Source organism: Diplotaxodon limnothrissa, linkage group LG17 (assembly GCF_057381915.1).
Source record: "Diplotaxodon limnothrissa isolate DT_005_m linkage group LG17, D_limnothrissa_male_GT1.1, whole genome shotgun sequence".
NCBI lineage: Eukaryota > Metazoa > Chordata > Actinopteri > Cichliformes > Cichlidae > Diplotaxodon > Diplotaxodon limnothrissa.
This window is the reverse complement of record NC_140612.1, coordinates 41,260,877-41,282,937: the sequence shown is the minus strand read 5'-3', so window position 1 is coordinate 41,282,937 and position 22,061 is coordinate 41,260,877. Positions and strand designations below refer to the sequence as shown.

Below are 22,061 nucleotides of genomic sequence, written 5' to 3'. Positions count from 1 at the left end.
TTTGCAGTCACTGAGTTGACCGCAAACCCGTCTGTATACCAACATGTTCTAGAGTCAAATGTGTGAAAGCTAAGCGTGGCCCAAACTGGGTCGCGCAACAGATAGAAAAGAATCAACAGTCCATTCAAAGAGCAGACCTCAACCTGAGTTAAATGATGTGACGGATGCTTAAAAAAATAAAAAAAAAAAGCTGTGCTCATGCAGTTGTTGCAGGTCTGAGAGTCTATGGCAGGGGTGGGAACTCCAGGCCTCGAGGGCCGGTGTCCTGCAGGTTTTAGATCTTACCCTGGGTCTACACACCTGAATCACATGATTAGTTCATTACCAGGCCTCTGGAGAACTTCAAGACATGTTGAGGAGGTCAATTAGCCATTTAAATAAGCTGTGTTGGATCAAGGACACATCTAAAACCTGCAGGACACCGGCCCTCGAGGCCTTGGATTGCCTACCCCTGGTCTATGGTGAATGTGATGTTAAACGCCCATGTAGAAAGGACGGCACTGTGACAACGGACTTGCTCCTACTCTGGGTTCCCTCTTTATTCTGGTACGAAGACAACAGCACCTAGTCATCATCGACAGTGTGTTCTTAGTTAACAAAAGACTAATATACATTCCTACAATACAACGCTGTCAAAGTCTTTCTTTAAAAGTTCTAGCTGAAACCAAATGTGCGATCATATAGTAGCAGTATTTTTATTTTTTCCATCCTTGTGCTAACCGAGGTGAGAGCTGTTATTTCTACTTTTTTCTTAAACAACAACAATAAAATAAAAAACACAAATTTCTCATCTAAAACAAACACCATTGTTTATCGTTTTTGTACAACAACATCAAGTAAAAATGCGTAACAGCACCTACCTGTACAAAGATAACAGCACGCAGTCATCATCCTGTTACAAAACTGCAACGTTCGGGTCTGTTAACAAGCAACAGTTACAGTCTCATAGTGTTCGAGCTGGGTGGAGCCAGACAGCGCCCTCTAGCTATCTAGCTTAGCATGCTAACCAAAAATGCTACTGGTGAATAAAGTTAGTATTAATGCACCAAAATGCCTGTAACTTTCAGTGTACATGCTAGTACTGCTTACAATAAAAATACATGTTAACAGTTACCTCTGTGAGAGTGTTTTTACTAATGAGCATGCATTATTTTCCTTTGCTGAGACAGCTACTGCGCAGCTATTTGGAACCTTAATGCAGTTGCAGTATTTGTCCACAAGGTGACTCCAACTATTCACAAAGCACATTAATTTTGAGGAACTTCATTGTTAAGCTTTTTGAACTCTGTTACACTCACAAATATGAATAAACTGAACCAACATTGTCAAGAAGAATATGGCAAAATTCCTCCACAACTGATAAACACTGGTAGAGTCACACAGGAAACGAGCACACCTTGTTTTTTGTTGAAGCAAGGAAAGCATAACATGCAGGAAACAGTCATGGATGGGCCCCCGCTGGTCTGTTTTCTGCTTCGGCCTTCCAACTCTCCCTGAGTCTAGGTTGCAGACCTGTTGCACATCAATCTCATCCTCAACCAGCACTCAAGGACCAGCTCCAACAACCAGTCTCTGCCAGACCGTTTGTTTCATTAGAGTGGTAATCAGGCTCCTTCAAGACTCCCCAGCATTTTGGCAAGATTAGCCTAACATATCTGTGTGGCTGAAGAGTGGCTTACTCTTCCTGTTCCCTTTAAGCAGGTCCAGAGGTCACTGCATCTGCTCCTCTGAATTGCCAACCTCCTTTGACTCCATTTACAGATGAAAACAAGTGAGACAAACAAGTAAGCCTCGTCACCTTGACTCACCTATCTCTCCTCTCTCAGTAACCCCTGCTGTCATCTCGCCTACATGCTCATTGTTATTCAGTAAATCAGTCAAACTTTGAATTTTGTCTGCCTTGGGTCTTGCTTCAGAGCATCGGCGTAACTTTGTGCTGAACATTGGGTGGGGTCACCTGTCTCTGTCCAAATAAATAAATAAATCTGGCTAAATTCCCAGATGATGAAACGTGCACCTACTTTGCTGGTAATACCTGAAATGAGTAAAGAAAATCAACAGCCTATTTATGCAAGATAATTCATAATTTTATTGGGGGGGGGGGGTCATAACCCCACAAACTCCCTGCAAATTACGCCCCTGCTTCAGAGTCTGCTTTGCTTTATTTTTTCCAGTAAATAATGACATGTATTGTTGTTCATCTGATGCCTGGTATGGATTAGATCATTTTTATTATGACCTGTTAAATAAAACAAAACTGACACAGAATACAGTCTTTTCTTTTATAAAAACCATGATTGTAAATCTCACATATTAGAAAAATAAAGGAGAAAATCAGTTTTTCTTTCCATGGAGAGGCTCAGTCTATGAAACTGGTCAAACTCTGGATGTAAAATGTGGAGACAGACAACTAAATTATCAACAACTTTGCCTTTGCTTGGTCTAATTACTGAACCGAAAGCCTGTGAAACAACAGTTTTCTTTAGCCGGTCTGGTTTGGGGTTTTGCCTGTAAAGCGAAGCCATCAGATCTTCATGTTCATTCAGCACAGGGATGCTGTGCTGCTGTCGGCTGCTAATTCAGCTGCAACCACATTACTCTCCTTCCTAATAAGGTTTACTGAGGGTCTGTCTTCCCAAGCTGCACCCTCCTCCACCCTCACAAACATCATAATGGAGCCTGACACACGCATGTGCCTTTGCTTTTTGCAGTGTGCTCTAGTTAATGAGTGTTGTGCGTGCGATTATGTGCGTACAGAAAGATTTCAGAGTGAAGGCAAATGTTTGTCTGTTTGAAATGTGTCATCAAATGCTGAGCTTCATGCAGAAAGCTGAGTCGTGTTGGCAACATTAAACTGGAGCTAATGTCTACAAAACCTGTATCATGTTTAACGGAGGTTCTAAGTTCCACATCTGTGTTATTAAAGCAGAAAATACTTGTGTGTGTGTTTATAAATTATGTAGGTTAATAATTTCTCCTGATTTTGTTTGACTGAGATGAGCCACTCTCATTAGGAGCCTCTTACAAGGATAATTTGGTAAGCCAGTAAAGGTCAGGAAGCCCAGCAGGATGCAGACAGTGATCAAGAACTCTACGCTCTGCTTTGACCTTCATACGTCTGGCCACATTTTGGCAGGCAAGCTCTAGCTTCTCCCCTCGGTTTCAGAAGGATACATGTGGTTCATTATTAGCTCCTTTCCTGCTCTTGCTGAAAATCAAGTTCTGTGCTGTTAGCCAAGATGCAGTTAATTTTATTGACACAACTATTGTCTTTGATCAGTGCAATGCCCTCACTTATAAGGATCATTAATGTTAGAGATGATTTATCATCATTGCCCCTGTGCTAATCTTTTAGTCCTCGGTCATTTCTATGCATTGCTAAACAGGTTTTGGGTGCTCTGCATTCAGAGTCATATACAAAGCTGCACACGGGCACAGTCCAGATAAAATGTTTAGGACCACTTGCCTTTAAAAGGCCAAATCTGTGCAAAAATGTGGATTCATTGTCATTTTCTATTCATTCTTTTAAATCACGGCTAAAAACATATCTTTTTAAACTTGCCTTTTCTACCAGTTAAATGCTGGCTTGCTTGCAGTGACCTATTGTATTGTATTAAATTCTCTGCTATCTTTCCATTATTGGTGTCTTTTATCATGGTGGTACAGTCTTACCTTGCTATAACCTATGTGCTGCAGTTTACTCTTATTGGTGGCTTTTATCTGTGAACATAATCCGTTACTTTTATGTATTTGATGTTAATGTGTGAACTGTTTTATTTTTTATTGTTTTATGTAAAGCACTTTGGTATGCCCAAGGCTTTTAAATGTGCTCTATAAATAAAGATTGTTGTTGTTGTTGTTTTCTGTCAGGCAGTCACACTGTCATGATGCTCTGTTGGCAAAGGAAAACAAACCTTCCCTTGTTGAACTGCATAAGCAGGATCTCTCACAGCGCGCCATCGCTGCTGAGGTGGGACGCAGTAAGACGGTCATTTGATATTTCCTAAATGATCCTGAGGGTTATGGAACAAAAACTCAAGTGGAAGACCCAAAAAAATGTCACCAGCACTGAGCCAGAGGATCCAACTGGCTGTCCGTCGAGACACTGGACGATGCTTGACCCAAATTAAGGCCGTTACTGGTGCCGACTGCAGCCCCATAACCATCAGATGCCATCTGAGGCTGAAAGGCTTCAAGAACAAAAAAACGTCTCGTCTCCTTGAACGCCACAGAACTGACCGTTTGGACTTTGCTACAGAGCACCAAACATGGGACACTGAAAGGTGGAAGAAAGTTTAATTCTCTGAGGAGAACAAAAGTAACCTCGATGGTCCTGATGGTTTCCAACGTTGCTGGCATGACAAGCAGATCCCACCTGAGGTGTTTTCTATGCGCCACAGTGGAAGGGGCTAAGGTCAAATGGTGCGACTCTGGGACTCTCCACCATTTGACCTTAAAACTGAAGAAGCTTCTCAGATGAGAGGCTAAACGTCTTCAAGCAACTTAAAGAAGTCCAGACGCTTTTCTTTCCAAGCTCCTTAGGCTACAGTACACAATGCCCGCAGGACAAGAGACTTCTTATAACCTCACTATTTTGGATGATCCTGCATGTTCCCCTGATCTAAATCCAAGTGAGAACCTTTGGGGATGGATGGCAAGGGAAGTTTACAGAAATGGACAACAGTTCCAGGAAGTAGATGTCCTTCATGCGGTCGTCTTCACCACTTGGAGAAATGTTCCCTCTCACCTCATGGAAACGCTGGCATCAAGCATCAATGTTTTCAATGTTTGAAGTGATCAACAATAACGGTGGAGCGACTCACCACTGAGTTCATGTTTAGAACTTCTGTTTTGGGGGGTTTACAGGGTTTTTTTTGGTGTGGTCCTAAACTTTTGATCAGCTGTAAAACAGCCTGTTTCAGTTTAAGTGTCCCACCTCAGCAGCGATGGTGCGCTGTGAGAGACCCTGCTTATGCAGTTCAACAACCCGACCACGTTCAACAAGGGAAGGTTTGTTTTCCTTTGCCAACAGAGCATCATGACAGTGAAATGACAGAAAATGACAATGAATCCACATTTTTGCACAGATTTGGCCTTTTAAAGGCAAGTGGTCCTAAACATTTGATCAGCTGTAAAACAGCCTGTTTCAGCTTGTTTTCAATAAATTGCTCAAAAAAATGTTTTGTCTCACTCCCATTTCTTCTTGTTGCATGTTGAAGCTCTACGTTGAACCTTGTTAAGATCCAACCATGCAAAATAGGATTTTGGGGCCATTTTTTAAGTGGTCTTAACCTTTTGATTGGGACTGTACCTGTTTGCATCCGTCTATATGACTCTTGAATGCAGCAGCACCCAAAACCTGTGTTTTGCAATGGGTAAGTGATCCTCATAAGTGAGGGCATTGCACTGAACTTGACTGTATTAAAAAAAACAAAACAACAACAACAACAACAGAAACCTGAGTCAGTAAGCAAGGTGAGTGCAGCTTAAGTGTTGTGATGAAGGTCGCAGCGACACTGTGCTGATGACAAAACCAGTAAAGAGAAAAGCAGAGCAGGTGCAGAACTACAAGTCAAACAACACTGAAAAAACTGACAAGAGACATTTATGAACTAGTTTAGTGAGCTAACGTTTGCAAACGATTAAAAGAGTTTGAACAATTCAGCCTCAGCAGACGTGGATCCTTCAGTGAATCCAACAAGAAAACAAGCTCCGTCTTAGCAGCTTAAAAATACCAAACCGCTAGTATTGAAAACAATTGAATCCACTTTTATTTTGCTTCCTTCCTAGCTGTAATAATCTCCACGATCATCATCTCGTCCAGCTCTAAGACGTCTTAAAATATTCCATACTTAACAAAAAGTGAAAATGTCCCAGTTTTTGCTGTGGCAGGCAGGATGAAGGAGCCAAATGCAGGACTCATACACAGAACAGTAAACTCAAAGCGGCAGCTTTATTCGCTGGGAAAAATAATCCGTAAAATAAACTCACAAAAATAAAACTTGAACATAGAAACTAAGAACTAAACACTGGGAGACTAGAAAACACACAGCAAACAGGGAAGGACGCGACAATAGACAGAGGAAAACGCAGGACTTAAATACACAGAGGGATAACGTGGGAATCGGACACAGCTGAGAGCAATCACACATAACGAGATGTGGAGGAAGCAAGACTATCAAAGTAAAACAGGAAACAGGAGACGGGGAGTTGACAAGGAGAAATAAAGAATATTAAACCAAAAACACAAACGCTGGGTCGCCTGAACAACAAGGGTCAGATGAACAGAGTTCTCTAAAAATATTAAAGCAGTCCAGGCAATAACATTTATTTTTCCAAATAAAATTCCATCAGTCATGACATGTTTTTGTCTTTGTTCACAGTATTTAAAAAGCTTCAATTATGTAGGAAAAAAACAGCAACATGTGTTTACTGGCTGTGACACTCTCAGCCTATCTGGACCCAAACAGAGGAAACGTGACGCCAGATTTCCGAGGGTACCGGTGAGAAAGGGGTCCATCTGGAAAACAAAGTCCGAGACTCACATTTAAAACCATTTCTGTGAATCATATGTCCTACACTTTAAAATAGAAAAACTCTTTAAAAAGGGAGAATTTCAATAAACTTCAGGGCACGCCATCAGTAAGTCGGCCAACTTCAGTGTGACATGTTTTTGGGATGCACTCAAACTTCTGCATGTTTGTAGATAAATCCAGCACTGTATTTATTCCTCCCCTCACTGCACAAGCGCCAGCATGGTGGAGCGGCGGTGTATCGATATCAGGCCAAACGCACAGAGAGCAGCTTGTTGGGTCAAATAGCTCTGGTAACAGGTCTAATTGAATCTATGTCAGGTTTTCACTGCAGGTGCATCCACCATAGCAAGCAGCAGGGTGGAAATCAATACCCCCTCGCTCCATCCATGAACACACTAATTTCATTGAAGGCCAGTGTGTGTGTGTGTGTGTGTGTGAGTGTGAGTGTGAGAGAGAGAGTGTAAGGGAGATGGAGCGAATGAGGTACATATGTAGGTTAATGAAGGTCACTGTTTAATCTCATTACAAGATGTGTGCACGTGCAGGAGAGATGAGGCTTTTTTTGTGCAAATCAGGACCTTTGTTCTGTAATGAGAACAAAATGTTAACTTATTCTTTCCAAAGACAACTTCTTGCCACAAATGCAGCAGAACTATAATTCATTATGAGTAATGGGTGATGATGTAATCTAGCATTGACTACAAAGTGAACTAAAGTTCAGAATCACAAACAAAGCTTGAATCTCATCTCTACAGAACAAGTTATTTATATAAATGTGACGCAGTTACTCGGATCCAAGACTGCATTCTTTTGCTCACATGACTTGTGTGCATATTGTGGACTTTAGAGAAAAGTCCACAATATGCACACAAGTAAGTCAGTGTGTGCATCTGTACCCAGAGTACCATCCTGAATTTGACCCAGGGCAGCAGTGTGGAGGCTCAGGGTGCTGAGGATTAGAGGAGGTCTGGTCATGGAGGGGGCAGAATCCTTAGGCTGGTGCAGCACCTCCTCTGGTCTCATGGAAGTGGGATTAATGACGGGTGGAGCTGGTGGGGCAGTCGGACTCTGTGTCTGGGGAAAAAATTACATTTTCATTAACAGACTAAAAACAACTCCTCCCCCCTGCAAAAAAAAAAAAAAGTAATCGGTATATCTAATATTCTTCAGATGATCTCACCGTGAGGTCAGCTGTGGTCATCTTTGTCTGAATGAGATCTGGAGGTGTCAGGGGGCAGGTGACGGTTTGGTCTTTCAGCAGAGCGTTGAACGGGTTTTTCTCTTTAGCCTGAACAAGTTGTAACAGGAAACAGCCACCATCAGTCTTTTAACCTCAGTGGACAGACAGCAGTGGATGAGGGTCAGTGCCAGGTGCTCATACCTGGATGTGAGGGACAACCTCGCTATCCCAGATATACTCCAGGGCAGGCATTTCATCTTCAACCTGGTACATCAAGACAAAGTATGCAGACCATAAATGTTAATTTACAGACACATTTTTAATTGAAAATAAAATCTATAACTGGAATTCAATTTAGTTTTATTCATACAGTGGGGCAAAAAAGTATTTAGTCAGCCACCGATTGTGCAAGTTCCCCCACCTAAAATGATGACAGAGGTCAGTAATTTGCACCAGAGGTACACTTCAACTGTGAGAGACAGAATGTGAAAAAAAAATCCATGAATCCACATGGTAGGATTTGTAAAGAATTTATTCGTAAATCAGGGTGGAAAATAAGTATTTGGTCAATAACAAAAATACAACTCAATACTTTGTAACATAACCTTTGTTGGCAATAACAGAGGTCAAACGTTTACTATAGGTCTTTACCAGGTTTGCACACACAGTAGCTGGTATTTTGGCCCATTCCTCCATGCAGATCTTCTCGAGAGCAGTGATGTTTTGGGGCTGTCGCCGAGCAACACGGACTTTCAACTCCCGCCACAGATTTTCTATGGGGTTGAGGTCTGGAGACTGGCTAGGCCACTCCAGGACTTTCAAATGCTTCTTACGGAGCCACTCCTTTGTTGCCCGGGCGGTGTGTTTTGGATCATTGTCATGTTGGAAGACCCAGCCTCGTTTCATCTTCAAAGTTCTCACTGATGGAAGGAGGTTTTGGCTCAAAATCTCACGATACATGGCCCCATTCATTCTGTCCTTAACACGGATCAGTCGTCCTGTCCCCTTGGCAGAAAAACAGCCCCATAGCATGATGTTTCCACCCCCATGCTTCACAGTAGGTATGGTGTTCTTGGGATGCAACTCAGTATTCTTCTTCCTCCAAACACGACGAGTTGAGTTTATACCAAAAAGTTCTACTTTGGTTTCATCTGACCACATGACATTCTCCCAATCCTCTGCTGTATCATCCATGTGCTCTCTGGCAAACTTCAGACGGGCCTGGACATGCACTGGCTTCAGCAGCGGAACACGTCTGGCACTGCGGGATTTGATTCCCTGCCGTTGTAGTGTGTTACTGATGGTGACCTTTGTTACTTTGGTCCCAGCTCTCTGCAGGTCATTCACCAGGTCCCCCCGTGTGGTTCTGGGATCTTTGCTCACCGTTCTCATGATCATTTTGACCCCACGGGATGAGATCTTGCGTGGAGCCCCAGATCGAGGGAGATTATCAGTGGTCTTGTATGTCTTCCATTTTCTGATGATTGCTCCCACAGTTGATTTTTTCACACCAAGCTGCTTGCCTATTGTAGATTCACTCTTCCCAGTCTGGTGCAGGTCTACAATACTTTTCCTGGTGTCCTTCAAAAGCTCTTTGGTCTTGGCCATGGCGGAGTTTGGAGTCTGACTGTTTGAGGCTGTGGACAGGTGTCTTTTATACAGATGATGAGTTCAAACAGGTGCCATTCATACAGGTAACGAGTGGGGGACAGAAAAGCTTCTTACAGAAGACGTTACAGGTCTGTGAGAGCCAGAGATTTTCCTTGTTTGAGGTGACCAAATACTTATTTTCCACCCTGATTTACGAATAAATTCTTTACAAATACTACCATGTGGATTCATGGATTTTTTTTTCACATTCTGTCTCTCACAGTTGAAGTGTACCTCTGGTGCAAATTACTGACCTCTGTCATCATTTTAAGTGGGGGAACTTGCACAATCGGTGGCTGACTAAATACTTTTTTGCCCCACTGTACAATCACAACAACAGACTCCTCAAGGCGCTTTATATTATAAGGTAGATCCTACAATAATACATACAGAGAAAACCCAACAACCATATGACCCCCTATGAGCAAGCACTTTGGCGACAGTGGGAAGGAAAAACTCCCTTTCAACAGGAAGAAACCTCCAGCAGAACCAGGCTCAGGGAGGGGCGGGGCCATCTGCTGCGACCGAGAGCTGTAAGAACCGTACAGCTTACTGAATACGACTTTTATGGAGGAAGGCCACAGAACGATCACCCTGCAGGAAAAAGAGGACCTACGTAACACTCCAAACAACACAGTTTCAATTTCTTAGGTTAGCTTCAACGCCGCGACCTGGTCTGTGTAACACTTCTGATCTCAGATTTTAGGAAAAGAGAACCTCTGAGCATCTCCTCACTTTGTAAAATACGATGTGACAGTGAGCGAAGCGCCAACATCTGAGCAAGAACGCCTGCTCTCAGTCAAAGCCAAACAGGCAGCTCAGTGTGAGGATTGCTTCGATGAGCCACCTCATCAGTCCTGTAAAACTAGCTGGTTAATAAATGATGGGAAGAAAGTAGGGGTGCAACGATACACAAAATTCACGGTTCGGTTCGGTTCGATACTTTGGTGTCACGGTTCGATATTTTTTCGATACAAAAAAATGTTCATGCCTTTTTAATTTGTCATTTATTAAAATTATAAATATATATTTTAACTCAAAAGTACAGTTTTTAAATTTAACCCTAACCCTTGTGCGCGTTTTTTATTTTGACAGCGAATGCGCACCTGCGGACCACTTATGTGCAGCCCTGGTTATTTAGCTCGTCATATTGCAGCCACAGAAATAATTTTGTCCATGAAACCATAAAGCTGCACTTTCTTTTTGCCTTATAGTCTCATTTGTCATAACTTCTCCGTTTTGTGGTAAGCTTTTCTTTGGCTGTCACTTCTTCACCCCGACCTGTCTTATTTGGCTCAGCAGAACTAAAATATATATACTGCTACTTTTACACACGGACTCACATAAGCTCAGCGATTCTCTGCGCGATCAACCTCTCACATGTTTAAGCTGCAGGAGATTTCACTTGTCATGTTTGCATAGTAAGCTAACGATTAATAAGACGATGTCAGAGGAATTGGTGCGCAAATTATCATCACTCACAGATCAGTGCTGTCGCTCTCTATACACAGTTCGCACGATTGCAAAGTGAAAGCAAAAAAACAAGCGCAAATTCAAACGCGATTTCAATATGTCACATATTGACAGTGGCTCACCGATGCCAATGACATAATTACCCAGCTACATTTCTGAAAGAATGCAAAAGCATTGACATATATTTTTCCTACAATAGCCCGACGGGCAGGGCAGAGATAGATTTTGGTAGCCCGACTGGAAAGATCGCTAGCTCCGGGACGTCGGGCTAGCGATATTGCAAGCCCTGTATCTGATTGAGGAATCACTCATCTTTGGAAAAGAGTTTATTACAGAGAAATGGCTCTTTCCAAAATAAAAGCTATACTATCCGCTTCTTCTGGGCTATATTCTCAGCAGCATAAGGAGAATCACGTGCTAACAGCTGTCTAAATGACTCGGCTAAAGTTAGTAGCATGCTTGTTGTTTTTGTCTGCTTCCACTTGTCTTTGCACTAGGATGATGTCGGAGTAAATGTGCAGTCATATTCGTTGTGTTCCCACTAGTGCTTTCAGGTTAATCTCGTTGAAATGACCTTAACGCCACAACACGGCAAATCTCCGTTAACGAGCTACCGCCGATCGCTCCGTGCATGGGGCTAGACGGCCAACACGTTAACGAGCTAACTGCGCTAACACACTAGTTCACACCAATGTAATTAAGCATTGCATGGCACATCCAACATACTGTTTTACTTTAGTCCATGACTCGCTTACCTTCAGGGTCATACGTCACATGAAAACCAAAATAATTCCAAACGCCAGATCTGAATGAGGGTGGGGGAGGTCCATCTTGCAAGGAGAGCTTAACTTCTGTCTCGCTAGCTTGCCCTGCGCTCTTCCTCCTGACTATGCTGTCTGTGTTGAGTGCTCAGTGGATCTGCGCTCGACAGTGCAGCCTAGGCGGAGTAGTCGAACGCAGATTCACTGAGCGCTCCACACAGACAGCATCGTCAGAAGGAAAGTTGATAAAATAAATTACAAATGTTGTATTGTTCGATACATATGCGTACCGAACCGAAAGCACTGTATCGAACGGTTCAATATCGATACGAATATCGTTGCACCCCTAGAAGAAAGCCACATCTATAACTTCAGTGTCTCTAATGCAGTGGTTCTTAACCTGGGTTCGATCGAACCCTAGGGGTTCGGTGAGTCGGTCTCAGGGGTTCGGCAGAGCCTCCACTGCGGAGGTCGCAGAGGTCCAGCCACGCCCGAATTATCGTGTAAATTTGTGATGACACGCCCCCTTCTGGCCATCACTAGCTGCAGACGATCATGCTACACTGCTTGGCCAATCAGGGCTGCGGGGAATGTAGCGCGCGCAGTAGTCAACATGTGAATGTCGTGGTAGTACTTCGCGTGATTTTTTTTTAACATTTTAATCCATACTAACTATGTCGGGCAAAAAAAGAAAGTGGTTGGACGAATATGTACAATATGGATTTACATGTATCACGGAACGTGATGGGAGTGAGCGTCCTATCTGCATGATTTGCAACGCCAAGTTGAGCAACTCTAGTCTCGCACCGGCAAAACTAAAGGAACACTTCTTGAAGCTGCATGGAGACGGGGAATACAAGAACACAACACTTGCTGAATTCAAGGTGAAGAGAGCCAGATTCGATGAAAGGCCCACTCTGCCTGCTCTTGGATTTGTACCCGTTAACAAACCGATCCTCACAGCATCGTACGAAGTTGCTTACCTGAACGCAAAGTAGGGCAAGCCACACACCATTGGTGAAACACTCGTGAAACCAGCCGCGTTAAAGATGGCAAATCTGATACTCGGAACAGCGGCCGAAGGTAAATTATCACAAATTCCTCTTTCAAATGACACCGTCAGCGACAGAATAGAAGACATGAGTAAAGACATCTTGGCTCAAGTAGTCGCCGATCTGATTTCAAGCCCGGCAAAATTCAGCCTTCAGCTCGATGAGAGCACAGACGTTGCTAATCTAAGCCAGCTTACTGTTTTTGTGCGCTATGTGAAAGATGACATGATAAAAGAAGATTTTTTATTTTGTAAGCCTCTTACAACAACAACTAAGGCAGCCGATGTGAAGAAGCTTGTGGATGACTTCTTCGGAGACAACAATCTTTCATGGGACATGGTTTCTGCAGTTTGTACAGACGGAGCTCCCGTCATGCTGGGAAGAAACTCTGGTTTTGGTGCGCTAGTAAAAGCCGATGCACCACACATCATTGTGACTCATTGTATTTTGCACAGGCATGCATTGGCAACAAAAACCTTGCCTCCAAAAATGGCAGAAGTATTAAAAACCGTGGTGGAATGTGTGAACTATGTGCGAAATAGTGCTCTGAGGCACCGCATCTTCAGTGAGCTGTGTAAAGAAATGGGCTCTGAATTCGAGGTACTTCTGTACCATTCTAATGTTCGGTGGTTATCCCGGGGACAGGTGCTGAATCGTGTTTTTGCCATGCGTGTGGAATTAGCCCTGTTTTTGCAAGAGCACCAACACTGTCATGCAGATTGCTTCAAAAATCCTGAGTTCATTCTCATTTTAGCATACATGGCTGATATATTCGCAGCTCTCAATCATCTCAATCAGCAGATGCAGGGTGGTGGAGTCAATATCATAGAAGCGGAAGAACACCTGAAGGCTTTTCAAAAAAAGCTAACGTTATGGAAACGACGAACAGAGAACAACAACTTTGCAAACTTCCCCCTTCTGGACAACTGTGTAAGTAAGGTCGAAGATGTGTCTGGAATCGGACATGTTTCTGTATCCACGGAACTGAAGCAAACAATTGCAACGCACTTAGATGAGCTTGCAAAGTCTCTCGACAGATATTTCCCTACAAGAGAGTCATATCCAGCATGGGTGAGACAGCCGTTCACGTTTGCTGTTGAGACAGCAGATGTCAATGATGAATACCTTGACGAAATCATTGAAATTCAGCAGAGCCAGGTTCAACAGCAACTCTTCAGAACAACAACACTCTCAACGTTTTGGTGTCGACAAATGGACAAGTATCCAATTATTGCTAAGAAAGCCCTGGATTTTTTTATACCATTTGTTACAACATATCTTTGCGAGCAATCCTTTTCGACGATGCTGGACATAAAAACGAAGAAAAGGAACAGACTTTTCTGTGAAAATGACATGAGACTGGCACTTGCCAAGGTGAAGCCACGCATATCTGAACTGGTCTCTCAAAGGCAACAGCAGAAGTCACACTGATTTGCAGGTATGTAATTTGTTGTAAGTTCATGCATTGTGTTGGTTTTGTTCTTTGAACAAGGTGATGTTCATGTACGGCTCATTTTGTGCACCAGTAAAAAAACATATGTCTTGAATTTGAAAAAAAAAAAAAATTTCACTAAAGAGGGGTTCGGTGAATGCGCATATGAAACTGGTGGGGTTCGGTACCTCCAACAAGGTTAAGAACCACTGCTCTAATGTCACTAGCATATGAAAAATGTGTGTATAATATATAAAATATACAAAAATACCAGTCAAATGCTATTTGGACACGCTGTAACGCTGTCAAATCTTCTTCCCAGTATGTTCAGTTTAACAACTTGCTGCTCATTAACATAAGAGAATGACAATCTTGTAATACAATATCCATTAAACACTCACCGATTGGCTGCAGTCTTATTTATAGTCCAACAACAAGCCGTGACCTTCCAACAGCCCAGCTATACATTAAGCAGCGTTGACTGCAACTCTCCCTTCAGCGAGATGACATGTGTGTTTGAGCCAAGTGTGTACACCGACTGTGTGTGTGTGTGTGTGTGTGCGCGCACGCGCTGCAGCGGGCCTGCAGCAGTGACAGTATGGCTGCAAAGATAAGAAATAAGAACTATGGACAGTGGAGAGTAAAAGCTTTACATGAATGTGAGAAATGAATGCAATGAGAGGCAAAGACTGCATTCGCAGATAACAGACAACAACAGCGTAAAGCTGCAAATCTATTTAAAAAAAACAACAACATTTAAATGACAATCCTGGGAGTATTTCAGTCTTTAAGGACGCTGTACAAAGAGCAGCAGTCGTTTGGTGCTGAGCTCGAGTATCAGCGTTTAACGCAGGGCAAATATCTGCTCTTTGGACGGGAAGTGCTCAGGAGGAAGAAATTAATCTTAATTAAGCTAATGAAGTTAGAAAGCTGAAGATGTTGTTCCCAACTGATTAAAATTGAACACCTATAAATAGAGCTGGGCGATATATCGAGTTTTTAAAAAATATCGATATATTTTCATACGAGATATAAGATGTGACAACATCGTTTATATCGATATAGTCTATGTTACGTTATAATTATACTTGTGGAGCCACAAGTTTGTCTCTCTTTCGTCCATTTTTGTCTCTACGCTGCGTTACTGGGCCTCGCCTCTCCTTCACTGAGCACAACAACCCCTCCCCAATAGCTTCACCTGCAGGCAACGACAAGATGAACACGGCAAATCTCCGTTAATGAGTTACCGCGGATCGCCCCGTGCATGGGGCTGGACAGCGTCAACATGTTAGCGAGCTAACGACCTAAAATCCTTTCATTTTCTCAAAACTCGACAGTGCACCTTATGTGCAATCTGTCAAAAAATGTTTTAGTACGACTTTGGTAAGCTACGGAGCCGCACCGCTTGATGGACTGTCGGAGCATTACGGCTGAGCCTCGCGGAGTGATACGTACTGTGCTTCAAGGTAATATTACCGTATTGTGTGTGTATAAGGACCATAAATGGCACCTGTAAGAGACACGGTTACGAAGCGGATTTCAAACTCCAGGCTGTCAGTCACACAGTAGAACTTGGGAACAGAGCAGCCGTGAAATCTGTCTTTGTTATTATGCTCAGCGTCTTTTAGTTTACATTTTGACTCCACAATTGTGAGCTCTTTGTTATGCACAAAAACAACATTGTGTTCTTTTATTTATGGAGCATGATTATTTAATAAATGCTGATAATTTATTTTTGAGTAATTTCTTCATGTACATCTATGCTGTATGTTAATAAAAGTGCCTGATTGACATTGAGACACAGCTTTGACTAAGAACTCTCTTTTTGTTCTTACTTTATGGCTTAAAAACAAACAAACAAAAAAAAACCCGAGATATATATCGTATATCGCCATCCAGCTAAAAAATATCGAGATATGAATTTTGGGTCATATCGCCCAGCTCTACCTATAAATAACACAAATGTTAGACGTGGGTGCAAAACTCAACCTTATCCAACAGTCTGAAACGTTATTCTCTGCATAGCTGTGGCCTTCTAATGCACCGCTGTGTGTTTTCTTTATCAGTTTACAATGAAGATCTATATTTATGCAAAGAGAAAACACACTAAATGGAGGCATTAACCACGTATGCAGATGAGGTGGTGTTGGAGGCTATCCCAGCTGACGCCCAAAGTCAGCTAAATGCAGCTGGATACATGCGGATATACAACCATAATCTTTCTAACAGTTTTAAACTAATAAAAACATTTTTTAAAAACCCAATAATATTACCCAGAAACATAAAATGATCTTTTGCCAAATCTAACAACATCCCACGGGGCAAGAGCACTATAGCCCTGCACTATGTTTCTATGAGACCAGTGTGCTACCTTCAGTTTGTCCATTATAGACTCTTCAGAAGTGTCTCCTGGCTCTGGGGATGAAATCATTTCCTCCCTCACCTCTGGCAGGTCAGCCACCCCCTCTCCCAGGTAGAGACTCACTGGTGTGACCTGACAGCTATCCTGTTAAAAGAATGATAAACTGCTGCTGCTGATCATGATTATGGTACCAAACCAGTGTTTTTGTGGGTGCTGCTCACTGCTGCAGGGCTGCAGGGTGTCCCATGGCCTTGGCTCAGCAGGACAGTGTGGATGTAGATGTCATCATCAGTATGTGTGTCACACAGGTAGAGCTGCAGCACGTCTCCACTGTAACAATCCAGAGCGCCCACCAGGGTGCGATCACAGCACAGTTTCTGGAAGTCGGCTGTTGCCCCAGGAGTCCAGCTGCCCTGCAGGAGACCAACCACAACACTCATTTATGAATCCAAACCATAAGAGCACTGAAAGCCAAAACATTCAATTAAACCATCACAAGATGGCTGAGACGCTGGCATTACCAAGGCACTGGTGCTGGAGTCTATAGAAAGGCTTGTCTTTGTAAGGAAACTGAAAATTAAACTAAGGCACAGACTCACAGAGGTGGGTTTAATTCCAGCAAGTGAAGATGGGACAGCTTGTGCTGGAAGAACCGAATAAGCCGACCTGGGAAACAGCCAGATAAATTTATAAAATATGCACACATCTCTTTTTTTAAATCATCCTTTCAACGAGAGCTTGCAGAGGCCCCTACTTGAGGAACTTGAGGTTGGCGGTTGGTACCACTGTCAAATCACCAAAGTCCACATAGTACACCTCCACTTGAGTGGGGGAGATCACCTTATGGATCACCACCCGGTAGAACCACAGTCCGTCAGGTGACACGCAGCAGACCTGACCCCGTCGAACAAATCTCTGGGGAAGGCGATAGCACTCCGACATCTGAGGACAGGTGTAGCATCGTCTAGGAGACGAGAGGAGGAAAAAGAAAAAGATGGTACTGATCAGAGTAGGCACGGTTAAAGAGTCCGTACAGTAGCTGCTGCTGCTAACACATGCACCACCTCATCGCAAAGATCATGTTCTCCATAGCTCGGGCCTCCTCAGTCTCGCTGAAGCGAATGTAGAAATATCCGGGTGACTCCACCCGCTCCACCAAGACTTCCACCAGCTCTCGAGCACAGTGGCGCGTCGGTGGTTTGAGAGGCTTACTTTGGAGGGCGTCGAGGGGTACAGCAGGGCTGAGATGCACTGGAATTGCAGAAATCTACAGACAAACACACAAAAGGCACTCGATAACATTTAGCTCCTCTTACAGGCTGTAAAGTGCAGTTCAGAGTCATCACTTTTAATGTCCGTGCATCAAGCATCACTGATTACTTGCTTTGGTCAAACCACAAAAAAAATGTGTTTTCAAACCATTTCCTTGTGTGTGTTACTGGTAACCAGCTCGTTGTTCTCATCATCTGATGGTGGGACAATTGGAAACGTCTGATCATCATTAAAACTCTCGCTCTCTTTTGAGTCTAGAAACAGAGACAAATACATTTCCTGCTTGGTTGAAAGTCATAACTGCACAAATATGCTCCAACGTGTGAATTCCACACGTGACTGTAATTCGTGACTTTACTGTGAACAAACATAAGGAAGAAAGATGTGGGTTAAACACTCATTTATATTTACAGTAACACTAAATAGTCATTCCTCATGTAAGCGGGCTGAAGCAAACGATGCAATGATAAAGACACACCTGGACGTGTATTCTCAGTATCACGTATGGTCCTGATTATCCAGTCTTGTCCACTGCCTCCCTCTGCTGGTCTTAGGTGGAAAGTGTCACTCATGGCACCGATGAGTTCAGTGACGCTAACAAAGCCGCTCTGCTGCAGAGGCAAGTCCTCGCCAAAACACCTCTGGGAGGAAAGAAAGGAGAATATTTAAGATTCCCGAGAAGATGAGTGTGCATCTTTTATTAATGTCTGCTGTGATCATGGGCGACCTCCAGGGTGGGGGGGAGCCAACAGTGTGTGTGTGTGACAGGTTGTTTCTATTAGTGATTAGGATGGCTCTGCTTCTAACATCCTGGATCATGCAAACTTGTTTTTACCTTGTACTCTGCTGGCAGTTTGTGAACTGATAATCCGCCGTCCGTCTGACCTATGACCTGCAGAGTTGTCGACATGTTAATCATTTTCACGACATACTTTCTTTAACATCTGTTGACCTCTTACGGTCATCTGTGATTAATACGGCGATTTCAGATCGACGACAGGGGCTGAGAGCGAGTCGTATACTCGCGCGTCCTTTCCCCCCCACATACATGAACTATAACAGCACTTGCAGACTTTACACTTGTTATGCTTGCATGATTAAAACTGGGCTCAAAGACATATGCTGATAAAGCGGTGCGAGGTCTCACCGCTCGTAGTTTGTCCTTCAGCTCCTGATTGATGGTGCCAGCAACTCCGTTCTCCAGGATCTGCTGACGAAGCCCCTCCTCCAGCTAACATCACATTTAAGAAGAAGAAAGAAACTGCACTTAACAGATACGAGGTATACCAAATAGGATTTCTCACCATTACGTGACAGGATTTAGTAACAGCACTATTTCTGATTTTTCTGCTGTAGTGTGCCTGAACAATTACACCCCAAATGTTTGACCAAAACCAGAGTCTTTTAGGCGCCACAGTTTATCCAGTGAGAAGCAATGGAACATTAGACATTTCATATCTGAGATGGATTTCAGCTGCAAATGAAACCCAACCTGGAGGACATGGTTATCAAAGAGCTGAATCTCTGGGGAAAGCTGAGCTTTGGTTTCCTGGTTCTTCTCGTCCGCCCCCGGCTTGCTATCGACGGTTCCCGGCTCACTACGGGCAGAATCCAAGGAATTCTGGGTAGATGTCTGGTTCAGAGATGTTGGTTTCTCTGGAGCTTCAGCTGAAGAGGACGCAAAGGTGTTTCAAAATGCAGACTAGTGCAATAATACAGAGCCAAATTTCTCAGTTTAATTTCATTTACATGGCACCAAATCTAACAGTTAGAAGTGCAAAAAACAAACAGAGCGAAACAAAACTACAAGAAAAAGCCCAAAGGACGAACCTGGAGGTGTTTTTGGCGACTGAAGTTTGACATCTGGCCTTTCAGAATCTGGCCTGCATGTCCTCGGCAATGCTGGTTTTATCAGTCCACCCCTCTTTGTTGAGGCGGGTAATTTGAGCAGTGGCCTAGGGATCATATGCTCCCTCAGGAACACAAGTGAGCCAAACCTGCTCTGGCTAATGACAAGCATATCTGCCGCTGCCCCCAACATCTCTCCAGTGGAGTAGAACCCATAGCTGCGAATGCAAAGCGGTCGTCCAAAGAAGCGCCAGAAAGAAGCCTCCAAGTCGGATAACCTAATGGGACCCTGAGAGAGCGGCCGCATTATTACTCCACTGAGAGTACGGTGACAGAAGAAAGAAAAGCCTGTCAGGTATCTTCTCTTCAAAATTCACGTTAACAGGCTAGACCTTATAAAGTGCAAAAAAAGCCAACAATCTGTGCTCTCATTTTGCTCATGCTTCATTTGAAAGATGCTGTGCTTATACCAAGCAAATAAACCAGCTGCAAAATCTACAGCAGGCTTTAAAAGCCCAGGTTATAATGGACACAAAACATTAAACACATTTCATTCATACTTGTGAGAGCAGTATTCGCAGCTCCGTCCTCAGCTGTGCAGGGATGGCTGGAGGAGCGGGGCCTCTTCTTGGGAGGACCACATAGTGGGACACAGAATGAGTTGGAAAGTAGCGGGCACCTCCCCTGCTGACCTTTTTGTTTGGCTTAGAGCGCTGCTTGGTCACCAGCTCCTCGATGCGTCGAGTGGTCTCGTGACCAACAGCTGCACAGGAAACCAGAGCGAGAGTGTCAAATACTTAAACCTGTTCAAGAGTTCAAAGACAAGAGCGCTGATGCCTTAATGAGACGCTACCTTTTAAGAATATGCTCCCATCTGGCCTGAAGTTAATGGACACCACATCAGGCATCTGCTGACTCATATCCAAAATGTTCCTGAAGCCCAGGACTTTCAGGGGCATCGAATGGCCCAACATGGTGGCGTAGTCTCGTAGGAGCTCTTCCGGAGCTAAACCATTCTTGGATGAAATGAGCAAGGAGCGAACTTCCTTCTTCAGTTGAGCCAAAATGTTCTCATGGTTCATCTTACCTGAATACATCTGGAAAACACAGCAGCTGGAAGTCAAGAACCTGGCATAGAGGAGAACCGCTGACACCCTACCTTTCTCTACACACAAAACCACTTTACTAAATATGATTCTACAATTTAAGTGTGAAGGCAAACGCATGGCTTTATGTTTTTTGCGTTTAGGTCCACAGGCTTGCCTAAAACAGGCTAGCCTAAAACAGGCTAGCTTAAGTTAGCTCCTGCCTTTAATTAGCTTGAGTTAGCTCCTGCCTCTAATAGCTTGAGTTAGCTCCTGCCTCTAATAGCTTGAGTTAGCTCCTGTCTCTAATTAGCTTGAGTTAGCTCCTGCCTCTAATTAGCTTGAGTTAGCTCCTGCCTCTAATTAGCTTGAGTTAGCTCCTGCCTCTAATTTGCTTTAGTTAGCTCCTGCCTCTAATTAGCTTTAGTTAGCTCCTGTCTCTAATTAGCTTTAGTTAGCTCCTGCCTCTAATAGCTTTAGTTAGCTCCTGCCTCTAATTAGCTTTAGTTAGCTCCCGCCTCTAATTGACCCCAGGATGTATGGCAACAGGTGTATGGAAATCCCGAGGACATTACAAGGGTTAATTAGCTTGACTTAGCTCCTGCCTTTAATTAGCTGGACTTAGCTCCTGCCTTGTGAACCAGAAACGTAGAAGTCGCAGGAGAACATTAATGCACAGTCTTAAAAAACTGTCTTGTCTTGTTATAAAATCGTTCAAAAAGCATCTTTAGCCTAAGGTTTAGTTACCAAAAAGCATCAAAATGCTAACAGGACAGTCTCACCTGTCGGTAGCTGCGAGAGGCCGAACCTTCTCTCTCCGCGCGCCTCTACTTAGCAGGACTTGCTAACGATACAAATTCAGTTGCCAAAGCAAAAAACAAAACAAACAACAACAAAACAAACCAACAACTTTAAATTCGAAGAAGCCGAAAGCCGTTTTAGTCAGCTGCCTAGCTAATAAACTGTTACTCCTTACCTTGACACTGGTCCCACAACAACAAAGAAGAAGAAGCACCGCACGTACAGGTGGGGCGCAGAGCACTTTGTCCCACCCACGTACCGAAACTGTCCACCACAGTTTGATTTACAAAAAGCCAAAAGACGTTTTTCCAGTTTTGTCATTTTGAGACTCACAAGACGAATGGATGGGTTCATAGAGTAGAATAAAATGCCTTTTATTGTCACTATTCACTGTACAGTGAGATACAGAGCATCCCCACTCAGTGCAGACGTGTGGGAAGAGAAAGGGCGGTGAGGTGCACGGCTCTGCAGCATATGAACCCTATTCAAAAATATAAAATGTAAAAATATACAAATAAATAGTCGTATATATTTACAGTGTGGGTTATCACACGTAAATTACGCGGTGGTAGTCTGTGTAGAGCGAAGTCCTTGGATTGGTGAGTGGAT

At 43.4% G+C, this 22,061-nt stretch overlaps 1 protein-coding gene across 1 annotated transcript; it reads right to left on the bottom strand.

Moving 5' to 3' along the window:
* Positions 1-6,452: 6,452 nt before the first annotated feature.
* tdrd5 (tudor domain containing 5) lies at positions 6,453-20,792 on the bottom strand. Its single transcript, XM_085376276.1, has 17 exons — positions 20,420-20,792; positions 20,127-20,329; positions 19,549-19,855; positions 19,211-19,386; positions 18,866-18,949; positions 18,554-18,610; positions 18,197-18,359; positions 17,866-17,972; positions 17,511-17,713; positions 17,201-17,410; positions 17,046-17,112; positions 16,668-16,859; positions 16,456-16,590; positions 7,918-7,980; positions 7,717-7,824; positions 7,433-7,610; positions 6,453-6,520 (listed from the first exon to the last, which is right to left on the bottom strand). Exons 1-17 carry the CDS (start codon positions 20,790-20,792, stop codon positions 6,453-6,455), a joined length of 2,694 nt encoding a protein of 897 aa, XP_085232402.1.
* Positions 20,793-22,061: the final 1,269 nt, after the last annotated feature.

Bases quoted from the DNA above. Each gene is read 5' to 3' on its own strand.
- tdrd5 (XM_085376276.1), bottom strand. From the start codon at position 20,792: ATGCGTTTGCCTTCACACTTAAATTGTAGAATCATATTTAGTAAAGTG. The intron at 17,973-18,196 runs GTGTGTCTTTAT...CTCTGTTTCTAG, and splicing joins TACTGAGAATACACGTCCAG to ACTCAAAAGAGAGCGAGAGT. The intron at 17,113-17,200 runs GTAGGGGCCTCT...GCTGTTTCCCAG, and splicing joins GCCAACCTCAAGTTCCTCAA to GTCGGCTTATTCGGTTCTTC.